Source organism: Rhamphochromis longiceps, linkage group LG4 (assembly GCF_057381845.1).
Source record: "Rhamphochromis longiceps isolate RC_006_pf linkage group LG4, R_longiceps_female_GT1.1, whole genome shotgun sequence".
Classification (NCBI taxonomy): domain Eukaryota; kingdom Metazoa; phylum Chordata; class Actinopteri; order Cichliformes; family Cichlidae; genus Rhamphochromis; species Rhamphochromis longiceps.
In genome coordinates, this window is record NC_140560.1 from 21,137,131 (window position 1) to 21,150,606 (window position 13,476).

At 40.8% G+C, this 13,476-nt stretch overlaps 2 protein-coding genes across 2 annotated transcripts; both read right to left on the reverse strand.

The window, feature by feature from the left end:
- Nucleotides 1-1,284: 1,284 nt before the first annotated feature.
- On the reverse strand, nt 1,285-3,863 carry pvalb8 (parvalbumin 8). Its single transcript, XM_085405190.1, has 5 exons — nt 3,732-3,863; nt 3,168-3,235; nt 2,476-2,608; nt 1,830-1,939; nt 1,285-1,549 (listed from the first exon to the last, which is right to left on the reverse strand). Exons 2-5 carry the CDS (start codon nt 3,226-3,228, stop codon nt 1,524-1,526), a joined length of 330 nt encoding a protein of 109 aa, XP_085261316.1. The 5' UTR covers nt 3,229-3,235; nt 3,732-3,863; the 3' UTR covers nt 1,285-1,523.
- Nucleotides 3,864-10,349: 6,486 nt separating this feature from the next.
- On the reverse strand, nt 10,350-12,141 carry LOC146671519 (parvalbumin beta-like). Its single transcript, XM_085403752.1, has 5 exons — nt 11,984-12,141; nt 11,444-11,510; nt 11,217-11,349; nt 10,731-10,840; nt 10,350-10,614 (listed from the first exon to the last, which is right to left on the reverse strand). Exons 2-5 carry the CDS (start codon nt 11,502-11,504, stop codon nt 10,574-10,576), a joined length of 345 nt encoding a protein of 114 aa, XP_085259878.1. The 5' UTR covers nt 11,505-11,510; nt 11,984-12,141; the 3' UTR covers nt 10,350-10,573.
- Between the last annotated feature and the right edge of the window lie 1,335 nt (nt 12,142-13,476).

Sequence of the window (13,476 nt, forward strand, 5' to 3'; positions counted from 1 at the left end):
GTGTAGTTTTAAATTGCATGGCCTTTATTGGTTTATTCTGATACTGTGTTTATTCCTATTAAACTGTAAGTGTCCCTGACTTTAGAAGAACAGGTCTGTATGAGTCCAGTAGAGAAAGAAGGAATAAAAAGCATTTCGTCCCAAAAAAACCTGTGAATCAAGCATCTAAATGTGTGACTGCACGACTACATTTGTGACTGTGACATCAAGCTAATGCCAGAGTAGGCCCCATACTGTGGTTCGGAGTGGCAGGTGTCTGCTCTAATAGTCAGGTTCCTCCTGTAATATACACATAATTAAAATGATACTAATGCGGAAGCCCTGAAAAAAAATTGCTACTCTGTATTTTGGCGCCGCTAGCGGGCCGGAGAATAGTGAGGTGGCTGTTAGTTTTAATCCCCCAAATCCTATAAGTGCAGAGAATGAAAAATCAGTGTGCTATTTAAAGTCTTCAGGGTGTAGGGGTTGTGATGATGGTTGTAAGGTGGCCAGAGTTCTGTCTGAGAGCTTGGCAGGTTGTCCCACATCTAAAGTGACTATTCTCATTACCCATTGGCTTCAAATGAACGTGCACCAATTAATTTGTTTAGCAAATTTCTGTGCTTATTTAAAACTGGTTGTTTTCTTGCTATCTGTGTCTAATCTCTTGATTTTAGCTGATGTATCGCATATTATGTGCAGCATGTGCAGTGTTTTGTTTGCCTAGCCTGAGCAGCACCAAGGTGTAGCTGGGTTTATTTGCAAAGCTGAGGTCAGGTGTCACCCAATCCAACCACGGTGACACTCAGGTGGTCATCAAGGACACCTCTTCTGGTTTCTCCCTGTGTTAGCTCTATGGTTCTAAAACTCTCTCTCTCTGTGACACACACACACACACACACACACACACACACACACACACACACACACACACACACACAAAACTACAGTGGTACTGTACATACAGTGTTTGTGTCAGTTCTCATATACCTGACACTGACACTGTCTGTCTCATTTACTGCTGTGATCAGGGTAAGTAAAGATTTAAAGGGCACCTCCAAACTGTAAATGAAATATTGTAAGTGGGTGTTTACGTGTGTTGTGTCCATACAGGTATGTGTATATGCAGTATAAATCCCCATACAATAAGAGTTAATTAGAGCTCTTCTTGTGCATGTAAAATATTTCAGTGCTTGAACTGCTGTTCTTGCAAATCTGCACTGTGACATCCCAAAGCAGAGGACATACTGAAACACACTGAGATCTGCACTTGTTTATAAATAATGAAAAGAAATGCATGACCTGGATTTATTCTTTTATTTTTCTCTGTAATTTGTTAATTTGCACATTTATTTGAACAATACAGCTTTAGACTCTATCTAGAAGAAAGCTACTTAAAAATAAGAGAAGAACATAGATATCTTTGGACCATTCAGGCTTCATCTAACTAGCGGGACAAAGGTTGACTACAGTAAAAGCCCCTGAAGCAGTTGGATAAGGATGGCAGGAGGAAAAATCTAGATGGAGTCATGGAATCCAGCTGCTTAGGACAAGACCATGGCTTGGAACTCTGTTGAGGAAAAACATGGATCAGTAAGATGTAGCTCAGTGTAACAAAAATATTATTTATATATATATTAAAATATTATTTTCCGTGCAGCAACTATGGCAATCTTATACCAGAAGAGAGAAACAGTTTGATGGCACAGTTGTAATATCAAAGTTAACAGCTTGCAACTGACTCGAGTGTATAGCCAGTTATAAACCTAAAATCACAAATGTTCTAGAAAAACTGTGTGCAAGCATGCAAATTCAGGAATTATATGTCAAATAGGTATGAATTGCCTCACCATCTGCTCCAATCATACCGTCGCTATCATCATCAGCAGCACTCAGGAAAGCCTTGGTCTCCTTATCTGTCAGAACACGAGCCCCGGGACAAAACCTCTGGAGGAAAAACCTGGTAGGCACAAACAGGGACAAACACGATCCAAAGGTAGAGTCACTCCTCAATGACAAGTGGATAAAAGGCAAAGTAAGTGAAAATGTTGCTAATTTTAATTCAAGCGTAGGCCTATCACACCGGCTTCAGTCGTCAGCCTTAGATGCTGCTCTGTGTGGTATCCTGCAGCCACAGCACCCACACTTTAAGACCTACCTTATATTAACATTGTCTCGTTGTGCTTTAGGTTTGCTTTTTGCGTCTGTCTTTTACTGAGGGTTGGTAAAAATATGTGACTGCTGTGCTGCATTGTTCAACTTGAATATATTTCCCAGAATATTATAAATTGCTCTTCCAGCTTTCACGTCAGCCTTCCAAAGTCTGATAGATTAATGCTGAGGCGCATCCTCTTCTCTAAATCTCTCATATCTCTAAAAGAATAAGTGCACATGAATTTGATTTTGCTTTAAGGAAGCCAGTTGAACTGCTTCTTCTGTTAAATCCTGTCTGCACTAAAGGGGGGGAAAAAGTTTATGAACTCTCTTCTCACTCACTTGAGCTCTTCTTCCTCGATGAAGCCACTGGCATCGTTGTCCAGAATCCCAAAAACCTTCTTTATATCCTGAGGGCTCTTCTTGGTGAGGCCACATATCTGGAAAAACTTCTTAGCACAGAAGGAGTCTGGAGCTGGAGAAATAAATCACAGTGAGTTTGGTGGATGACTCCAAAGTCTGCCTTCCATTCATTAAACTGACTTAAACAGGTAAATACTAATATATGAATGAGTAATGTCAGGTATTTTTCAATAAACTGGTATTAAAGCAAAGTTGTTATAATACCTGCAAAGCCTCAGACTATTTATGTGACTTTAAATTACAGACACATGATAACATACAACCAACAAGGTATTATTAAGTATGATATAAAACACGTAATCTTCTTATTTAGGGTACACATCATGAAGAAAATCACCGTTTCAAATGTTGTATCTTTATTTTATTTTTTGGACGCTGGGAGGCCAGTTACTGGGATCTTTACCTTTTATATTTTATATATTTTCTGTGCATTTATGTCAAGACTTTTTATGTCTTCCATTTATGGGCTTTACACATAGTTACTTGCACATATAAATATATATGTGTGTCCTTGTATTCTGTTTATGTTTTTATGTGTGTGTGCTTTTAAATGTAAATATATCAGGGGGAGAAAATCTCCATACTGTAAACATATTGGTGGAAAACGATACCTTGGCAGTCCTTGATAGCACTGTCGATGGCATCAGCAGAAAGGATAGATGAGAGCGACATTTTATTCCTGCAGGAGGAACAGCCATGGTGAATTATTAAGATTAAGCCAGGTGCAGTACAAACCTTCTAAGCTGACACTGACTGACAGACAGACTGGCAAAAGATGCCCAAGTGGAAACACTGTTACGGAGAAGTTACTGAAAAGTACGGCATGGAGTTAACGGAACAGCATCCTTACACAATGAAAGACTTCGATCTTAAAGAGTTGTAAAAAAAAAAAAAGCCCGTAAAACTGCGATAGGTTTTCTCTTTGCGACCTTTTTAAGCCACTCAAGCAGCCTACCACAAATTAAAAATGATCAAATGAACGTTTCGCTTCTCGCTTTGCCCTTGTTTCCCCGCCACCTACGGCGAGAGTCAGTCACAACTTTTACGGACGCAATTATTTGCCCTGTCACTCAACTAGGCGACCACACAAAAATTAAAAAAAATTATCTCACACAAAACTTTTCAGTTTTTCTAAAAGCAGTTAACTTCCTGCCCGACTTGGCGCAGCAACTCACCGTGTTAAGGGGGTTCTCTCCCAGGTAGACGATCCAGCAGAGAGATGAGGTTATGTGGTGGCTGGTGTCCGTTAAGACGGATTTATATAGGTCTGATTGCCGTGACAATGGGGATTGCTTGGGTTACCCGTCTATGGATCAAATTCTAACTGCCCGCCCCTGATCCAGTTTCTCGGCTAACTAATTAACCTTTACTACTTATAACGCCCAGGCGCAGAGAGACCGGAACGTGAACGTCTGTAACGCCCTCGTAAATAGCATATTAATTTAAGAGCGCTTTCTTCCTCCCATCCTCCACTCCCTCCTTTTATCCCAGCGTCCCTCCTCTAACCTCCGGGATTATACAGTAAATGCTGCTTTTCTCCTTATCCTGCTGTTTCTGAGAGGGTCCCCATCCCACCCTCTCATGCACGTATCCTTTTACTTGCAGCACTCCCCAACCACCGTACTCCTCTGAAAATATGCTCTTTTTATGACATCTGAGTAAGTATGGGAATCCCAACGTTAAAAGTCTGTTTTGCTGTAGTCTTGCGCATGTCTTTTCGTATGTCATCTTAGCTTGTTTAAAGCAAAATAAGATTTCACGGAAAAGATGATTTCAGAGATCAACACCTGAACTTGCTCTGCAGATGATGCTCTGCAGTCTGTCCACATGTATGCCTCATGGGGTCATGCTAAATGGGGCTCACATCATCTCCAGTAATATCTAAAGCGACCTGAAACACATGCTCAGAAGTGAATGTCAGGGACGCCGGTACAGTGTCTCTGAACTGCTTTGTCAACTGTGCTCATTAAGGGACGGGCAGTCATCCCCCTTCTGCCACTATCCCGCGACAATGTAGGCACAGGGGCGTAATAATCAGGGGCCCAATGACAGGAGTGACCCATGCAAGCCATAAAAAGAGTTGTATTTGTCTTAAAAAATATTATTTCTAAAAAAAAGAAAGAAAGAAATGAAGTAAAACAAACTGTGGGAAGTCGGCTGTTAACACATATCTTTAAAAGAAATGTGAGCAGGGCACAACTATCAGATTAAGAATGATTTAGCTGTCAGCAGCTACTAAAGACAGTGAGCCAATGTCAGGTGTGACCCTATATCAGAATGACCCAGCACAACTTAACACCAAATGCATGAGTCTTTCAGAAACAGCCATAGAAGCAGCAGCAGCACATCCCTTTCCAAATGACATAACACAACATGAGCTCACATGGTGGCAACTAAAAGTTATTCCAAGCATTCATTTGTATTGACATCCATACCAAGGTACTGCAATTTTAGTATTGCTGTTTTGTAAACATAAACATGTTTAGACACTTGTTTAACCATTCATGATTACCAAGATAGTATGGTATGCCCTGATGATCTGGCTCAACCTCTCATGTACTTTAGTACCAAACAGGCTGAAAACAGTATGACAGCACGAGGCTGTAAGCAGGTTAATGGGTAAATATCAGTCCTATATACTTTATTCTTCTGGAGGTCTGCCTTTGTAGCAGATAGTGAGCGATAAGATGAGATAATGGCTCAGGGAAGTGAAGAGAGGGAGGAAAATGAAGGTTGCTCTGAGGGTAATGGGGAGGATGGGCACAGAGGAACATGGTTGAAAAACTGAGGGCAAGCAGAAAATGTTTTGCCCAAACACCTCACTAATCAGTAGAGAGGAACAATTTTTTGGAGACTGGCCAACAAGGGTGTAGAAAAAGCAGGTATAACCAAAAAGCAACCAAGATATGGAGGAGAAAACATTACCAAGTTATCTTCAGCATGCCGAGTCAGCCAAAAGGCTATTTAAATTGAGAGTGCACAAGCACTGCACATAAATGCTTCAGTAGTATCAATAAATAAGTACTTAAATAAAAATGAAAAACATAAACTTAAAAATGGTAAATGGTAAATGGCCTGTATTTGTATAGCGCTTTACTAGTCCCTAAGGACCCCAAAGCGCTTTACACATCCAGTCATCCACCCATTCACACACACATTCACACACTGGTGATGGCAAGCTACATTGTAGCCACAGCCACCCTGGGGCGCACTGACAGAGGCCTAAAAATAATCTAGTAATAAAATTATGCAAATGAAATTGTGACATAAAATAATAATGATAACAAATATTAATAATAAAAAAGACACGTAGGGGAAAATTAGTTAAAATTAGTCTGAACTTGAAAAAGTTGATGAGGAGAGCCATGTTTTCTGCTGGGATTTAAATAATGTAAGTGAGGTAGATGACCTAATCTGATGAGGGAGACAATTCCAGAGCTTTGGAATTGCCCCTGAGAAAGCCGAGGTAGGCGCTAAGAGCCAATCGGGATTCTGGAATTACTAAAAAATGCTGATCGCTGGAAGTGAGCGGCTTGAGACAAGGAATTTTAAAAAAATCTGTGTGACACGATAAAAGACCCACACACAGCGTTGTAGGTTCAGTGTTTTTATTGTCAGACTGTCTTCTGCTTCACAGGAAGAAGGGTTAGGGTTATAGAAGCAGCTTATTACCGGCAACATTAATGGTCAGTACAGATTGCTATATACAGTATACACAATAATTTGCTTAAAAAAAAAGATCTGTAATGAGGAAAGGAAGGGGGTCCACAGAGACAGTTAATACACCTTGCCCAGAGTTATTTGCTGCGCCCCTGGTGATGCATAATGTGCAGTGCTTCATTTATAAGAAAAAACAAACAAAAAACACAACAGCGGTAAGCACTAGTTTCATATCAATTACAGTTTAAGAGTTTATTTTTTGTGATTTGCTCAAAGTCAGAGCAGCACATTGGATTTTGTTTCCTGTACGATTTGTCCAGTTGCAAAACGACCAGGTCGGCTTGCCTTTCCGAGGACGTTTGTGTCCTGGTCTGACACACAGACTAATGCAAGGGTCATTAAGCACATCCCTGGGAGATTGGTCACTGCAGCAGGACACGGAAAAGAAGGTTATATCTCTCCATGAGATAAGGGGGAGGTGAAGTTGTACAGATGTAGCAACCAGCACCTGGGTGGTTTGGAGATGAACACTTACAATTTCAAAGCTATCAACGTGGACAGAAAAGCATCAGTTAAAACTCCAAACGACAAATTAATCGAAGATCCCACGGAGAGTTGAAGTCAAATCCCTGGATCCACAACCCTGAGTGCTAACTATTACATCATACAAAACAGTATCCGGCTTTTCCCGATTATTCCCAAGACCTTTGCAACCCGACACCGAGCCTCATTCTTAATTCTAGCCAAACGGTCACAATACCTCGAGGTCACTTTTCACGTTGAAGTCGGATTCTTAACGTACGCGTGCTTGAAGCACGGGGCGAATCTTGGCAGGGATGCGCTCCCTCGCGCATCAGCTGGCGAACGCGAACAGCAGGTAAAGTTGCACTGGAGAGGTATCGCGACATGTGCGTAAAGATCGCATTTAAACATTATTTAAAAGCACGAGGGTGTGAAACTGCTGTCAAATTTGTGGCCCGTGTACTGTGTTTGGTATGACAAAGTACTCCCTCCCCCACCACCTTCTTCCAAACCCAAAGAAAAACATTTTCAGTGGAGAGCGTCGCATTCCCAACATGTGCACAAAAATGATCAGACTTTTATTTGTTCAGACCTTCTTCTTTTTTTTTATCAAATAAATGAATAAAAACTGAGATGGAAAGGTTGATTTGGTAGATTTTTCATGTGTGGCAAATGAAAGATGTTGATTACATCAGGATGGGCAGGTAGTGATTCTCTGTGTAACATATTGTGTTCCCGTGTGTCGTATAATGCACGGGAAGTCTTAGTGTTTTTATTATATTATTTTAAATGCGTGGTGAACAAAGTTTATACACAGCATGCGCTCAGTGGCTCTTATTCACTTCTTTAGCAGCATCCTAAAAGCTTACCTCCGACGGTTTGTCACCGTCAGCCACCTAATCCAGTTGCCAACTTATTAATGGGGCCTTCTCCTCTCAACAAGTGATGTCCGACTGTCTGCAGTTAGGTTCTAGTGAAGCACAGAAAAGGTAAAGAGAAACTTAATCATCCACTGTGTGTGAAAACGAGACTCGGGACACCGGATTAAAAGCAGTGGTGCGATTTTATCAGCACCCGGTACATGATGTCATACGTCGTACTGATACCTGGCAGACTCTACAGTTACTGGGCAATTATTTATTTATTTACATTTTCTAATATTCTTTCGCGGAGCTAACACAGAGTCACAAACAAACATTTATAGGCTACTCACATTCACGCACTCATTAAATATAGCCAAAAAAAAAAAACGTTAATTTGCAGAAAGGCTCCAGCAGAAGGGTGGATTCGAACCAAGGACATTAGTCCTGTGAGCTAACAGTAATTTCTTTAACATCCTACTGCCCCTTGGGCGGGTCTTACGCAATGAAAGTTTACGAAACTACAAGAAAAAGAGGAAAAAATGCAATGCAAAAGGTCGGCTAAACAATGAAAACAACGTCAGTCGGTATTCGTTTTAAACGATGCTATTCTCCAATTAAGAACAAATCAAAAGTTCAATGTACGTTTCATTGCATTAAGCCAATATTTCCTTTAATTGATATATAACTGAAATATATTTATGTAGTACAATTTCACTTTCTAAAATGTGTAAATAAAAGTAGCCAGTAAATACTACAGCACTGCAACTGTAGTTGTTGCTATGTTGCCGCCCCAACCCCACTTTTTTAAATGCTTTGGCTTAGGTTGCTGAAAAAGAACGTATCCCATCTAGCGGCAGTAGGGTGGAACTACATGAACTGTGAACACTACATAGGCTGCACTTGTGTGCTCGCTGTGTGTGCAGTACGTGTTTTACTCACGGACATATACAGTAGCGGTTTTAGATACGGGCGACACGGCGGTTGCCCGGGGCGGCATCACGGGCATCGGCAAAAAAAAAAAAAAAAATTGCTCGTACTCATGCTGCCCCGACATCAGCCAGCGCATATTGGGAATGGCATAGGCACCGATCGGTTTTCTATCGTCCATTTGCTGGGAGTAAGGGCGCCTGCTGCTTGCGGCAGAGGGTGGAGGAGCGGGGCGGCGGGGGATTCTCTGGCTGGCTGGAGCAGCATCTAATAACCAGCTTGCAAAATAAAACAAAATAAAAACAAACCAACAAACACGAAAACACCAGCCATTATAATACAAATTTATAATTTGCAACGATGTTTTTTCGAAATTCTATACACGAAAAGTGAGCGCGAGAGCCCTCGATGCGCCTGCTCGCTGCTGAAGTCAAAGTAAACTTTATTGTCATCTCCGCTACATACAGTCCAGTATATAGAGAAACGAGGCTCCAGTTACAGCAGTGCAAGTAAACAAACAATAAATATAAGAAGAGTAAGAAAATAAATATACACTTTAGGACCAGGGGTAAAGGGATCAATAACAATTTAAAATTTATAATTTACAGTTTGATGATTTAAAGTCTCACACACAACCTGCCGAAAGGGGTGGGGGGCCGGCTGCTTCCAAATAGAGCACATTTCATTCATAATGATGTAAATCCAAGCCCATCATGTATTCATGACTTGAATTCTGGGTTGTGCGAAATCCCAGAAATACACCTTAGACAAAGTGAATCTGTGAACTAAGGTGTAGGTCTATTAGATTATGTTGTGGTGATCCTCGGGTTGGGGGATGGGTGTTCATACTGGAGTGCAAAATTAAAACCGATGGAAGATGGACAAGAAAAGTTCAAAGCCATCAGGTGCTCAGTTTAGAAAAAGAGAAAAGAGGAGGAGGAGAAACGAGCAAAAGATATAGGTAAGCAGATGTGTCATTGGATAATGGCAGGTCATCCGTTACTTAGAGGAAGAACCTTATATATATATATAGTATATACATTGGGTGAATGTGCAGTAGTAGCAGCAAGCAGGTGAATTCTGTACATTAATATGAATAGACATCTGACTATTTTACAGAATAGACAATATAAACATATTTAAAATTAAAGGAATTTGAAATGTACATTGTGCCTGGATTTAAGAGTGTCTGGAAGAGAGTCCTGTCTCAGTCAATTATAGATGATGTGAGAGGGTGGGTGTGTGTGTGTTTAGGGCCCGGATGGCTTGGGGATAGAAGGTGGTTGTCCTGGCACCATGATGCCAGATTCTTCACTTCGTCCATGTAGGCCGCCTTTATTAATCCCTAAGGAAATTATGTGGGTTACAGTTGCTCCAAGAAGAAATGGTAAAAAATAGTAACAGTAACAGACTAAACTCCAAACAATACATTATGTTACAGATTTTAATATTAATTAGTCATTGTCAGTTGTTGATTTGTGTTCTCATTGTATGACAAATTATGATGGCTGTTTGGTAGCCGTTTGCATACTATGCATACTCTCTCTCTCTCTTCATATGTGTGTGTGTTGGGTGGGTGGGTGGGGGGGGGGGGGGGGGGCAGAGGGTGTGTTCGCCAGGGCGCCAAACAGGCTAGGACCGCCACTGGATATATATATATATATATATATATATATATATATATATATATATATATATATATATATATATATATATATATATATATATATATATATATATATATATATATATATACGAAAGACAAGTAGCCTATTATTATTACACGAACATAATAATAATAATGGGAAGAGGAAACAATAACACCGTAGCAAAAGAATATTTATTCTTTTTGATCGATCGTTCCTGGAAAGAGCATCATCAAAGATTTTACAATAAGCAAAATTCGTATTTAAGACATGAACACAACCGAGCGACATTTTCATCATTTTGGACAGGTGTTGCATAGAAGAAAACGTCTTTTAAGCAAATGTATAAAAATTAGGGTGACGAGATGGAGTTCGCTGTGGTCATTGTTGTTCCATCCATCACTTGGCACCATTATTTTTCTTAACCATGACAACGAACTCTGCAAAAAGACAGAAGGAAAAACACCTGTGACATATCCGTTAGCAGGAAAAACAAAACATCCAAAGAGGAATTTCACTGTGGTGCACGTGAATTTTTTTAATTTATTTTTTATACCATCAGCGCCAATCTTGCCGTCACCGTCGGTGTCACCGGCACCGAGGAAAGCCTTGGTCTCGGCGTCGTTCAGGACGCGTGCACCTGACTTGAAGTTCTGGAGGAACAGCCTGCAGACAGAGGTGAGCAGTGAGTTCACAGACCCAAGTTCTCATTGGCTAAGACATGCAATCTGACTGCAGAGAGTACAGTTTGGATACAAGTCAACTAAGGCATAAAAAAGCTGTTTTCTTTAGCTAAATAAATAAAATCAAAGCAAAATATTCATTCAAAAAAAACGACCCATACCTAACCGAAATATATCATTCTGGTTATATAAAACCAGTGCATGGGTTAAATATGGCTACACATAGCTTACTGTAGTCTACTGTTAGTGGCTGAATGGTTTTGTGCTTACAGCCTCCTGCCACTCATTATGATGCATCCAAGGTCAAATCAACAACAACAGCAAAACCCTAACAACGCCTTTTGTATGAACTTTCTTACTTAAGCTCGTCCTCCTCAATGAAACCGCTCTTGTCCTGGTCAATGATGGCGAAGGCCTTCTTGATGTCATCTGCGGACTTGTCATGAAGGCCGCAGGACTTGAAGAACTTCTTGTGGTCGAATGTGCCGCCGTCTGAAAGTAGCGCAGGTTGTTACTGAAATTCGCACAAAGCAAGCGCAGCTGAACAAAAAAGAAGGTGAGTTGTGATCGCAGATGAGGGAATCACCTTTGCACGCATCCAGGGCTGCAGTGATGTTAGCCTCAACTAGTACACCTCCGAATGCCATTGTGAACTGGGAAAATAAAAATAAAATCCATTATTAAGCTTTTAAAGTTGGGCTTAATGTCCATAGGTGACCATCCCAGGCTATTATTATTATTTTATTATTATTAATAATATTATTATCTTTTAGAACATTGGCAGCATCTGAAGAATCACACATCTGTAAGTTTGCTTCTTGCCAAAAATAATCTGAGCCACTCCAAATATGAAAGGGCAAATTATTCATTGCGCCTCTTTCTGAAGCTGCAACTCTAAAGATGCGAGTACGTCTGATCAGTAATCCATGTGGCCAACGATGATGACGCTCCGGCAAGAAAGCGCAAAACTCATCTCCTTCTTCTGATGCTGCCTCGCAGTAAGGAGTCCCGATTTAAAGCGTAATTAACAATAAATTTAAAAAATAAATAAATGTAGTGTTTTCTCAAAGATGCCAGGTGATGATGTGGCTCCCGGGTTTCCCTTCTCCTTTCCATTCAAACTCACCTCTTGTGTCTTTGCTTTGTAGGCTACGAATGACACAGACAAGACCCGAGTCGACTGCAGTGACCATCACGGCGCTCCGGGTGAGCTTTTATATGATCACGCCATCGAAATCTGAAGCATAAGATAACTGAGACCGAGAAGGGGGATGCGAAAATGCGTCCCCTTAGCCAGAGAGCCGTCTATTTTAAGTTTCACAAATGAAGACGCTTAAAAGGTGCGTTTGAAGAAGTCTTTCATGTCCACTCAAAGCTAAGAATAGGCCCCAGCACTGCTGAGGAGGACGAATTGGAAGTGCTGCGGGCGGGGGCGGGGGACTGAGCATGCATGCATTAGAGCTGGCGTAAGTTGTACTAACTGGTTGTTTCTCCTCTTTTTGACGATTTAGAAGGCGTGGACTATTCACTGCAACAGTATGTGAAATATATTTGGCGACTTTGAGGGAAATTGTGGTTTTGATTTCTTAGCTGGAACAATGAAGGGTACTTCGTAAGATATATATGTATTTCACTCCTTTCAGATTCGCACAGATAGTCTGCCTGCCTAGCACATTGCTAAATACTTTTTAAAAACCCGTCTTACTTGTGCCGCATACGAATTCCAAATATCAGCCACGCCCGGTTTTACTGTCAAGTCCTTTTTGTTCCAAATATTTGTAAAAAGATTTATTAAATAACCAAATTAATTCAAGGGGACTCTCTGACTTTAGAAATATTCTTAAGTTTTCCTTAAAAATTCCATCTGCCATGTGTGATTACGATAGATATTCTAAACCCCTAAAGGCACAAGGGCATGCTCATGCTTTTAGACAAAGCATTAAAAATCAAAATGGGCAAAAAAAAAGATAATCACAGTCAGCTACTCTTGCTGAAAGAATGTGTTTGACCTGTAGGAGGCAGCAAAGTTCTGTGGCGCAAGCCTGGCAATTGTGAGGAAACGGCAGACTGCTATCACTCAGACTATTTCTGATTCCCCTGCTGTTAGACAATAATAACCTTATGGCGTCATCTGATAGGCTTGAGGTTTACATAATGCTGAATTCTTAGCTTACATTGGGATCGTAATTTGACTTTAATATGGAAACTGAGCTGTTCAAAATTCCATTCCAGGCTTATGCATATAGAATATTTTCTTCCTCAAAATGAGGTACACACCAGGTGCTGATAGAAGTTAAATAATGTATTAAAGACCTTCGGCTGATGTAGATGTGCAACTGTACAGTGGGTTCAGTGTGTTAAAAGTTCCTGCTGATGCAACAGTGACTGTTAATAGAACTCCTGTTGCCACAGCACATCATTTAATTGACTATGCAGCAGTTGGTGGAGGAGGAGACCTTGGAAGAGACAGCGTGGCAGCTATCCATTGCAAACCTCCCTAAGATCCCAGAAGCATGTGAGCAAAGCCCCATGGGCCCATTCCCACAGCATTTCCCAGTCCATGGCCAGAGTCCAGCCACACTCCACTATCTCATTAACCAATTATCCAAACAAGTGCTG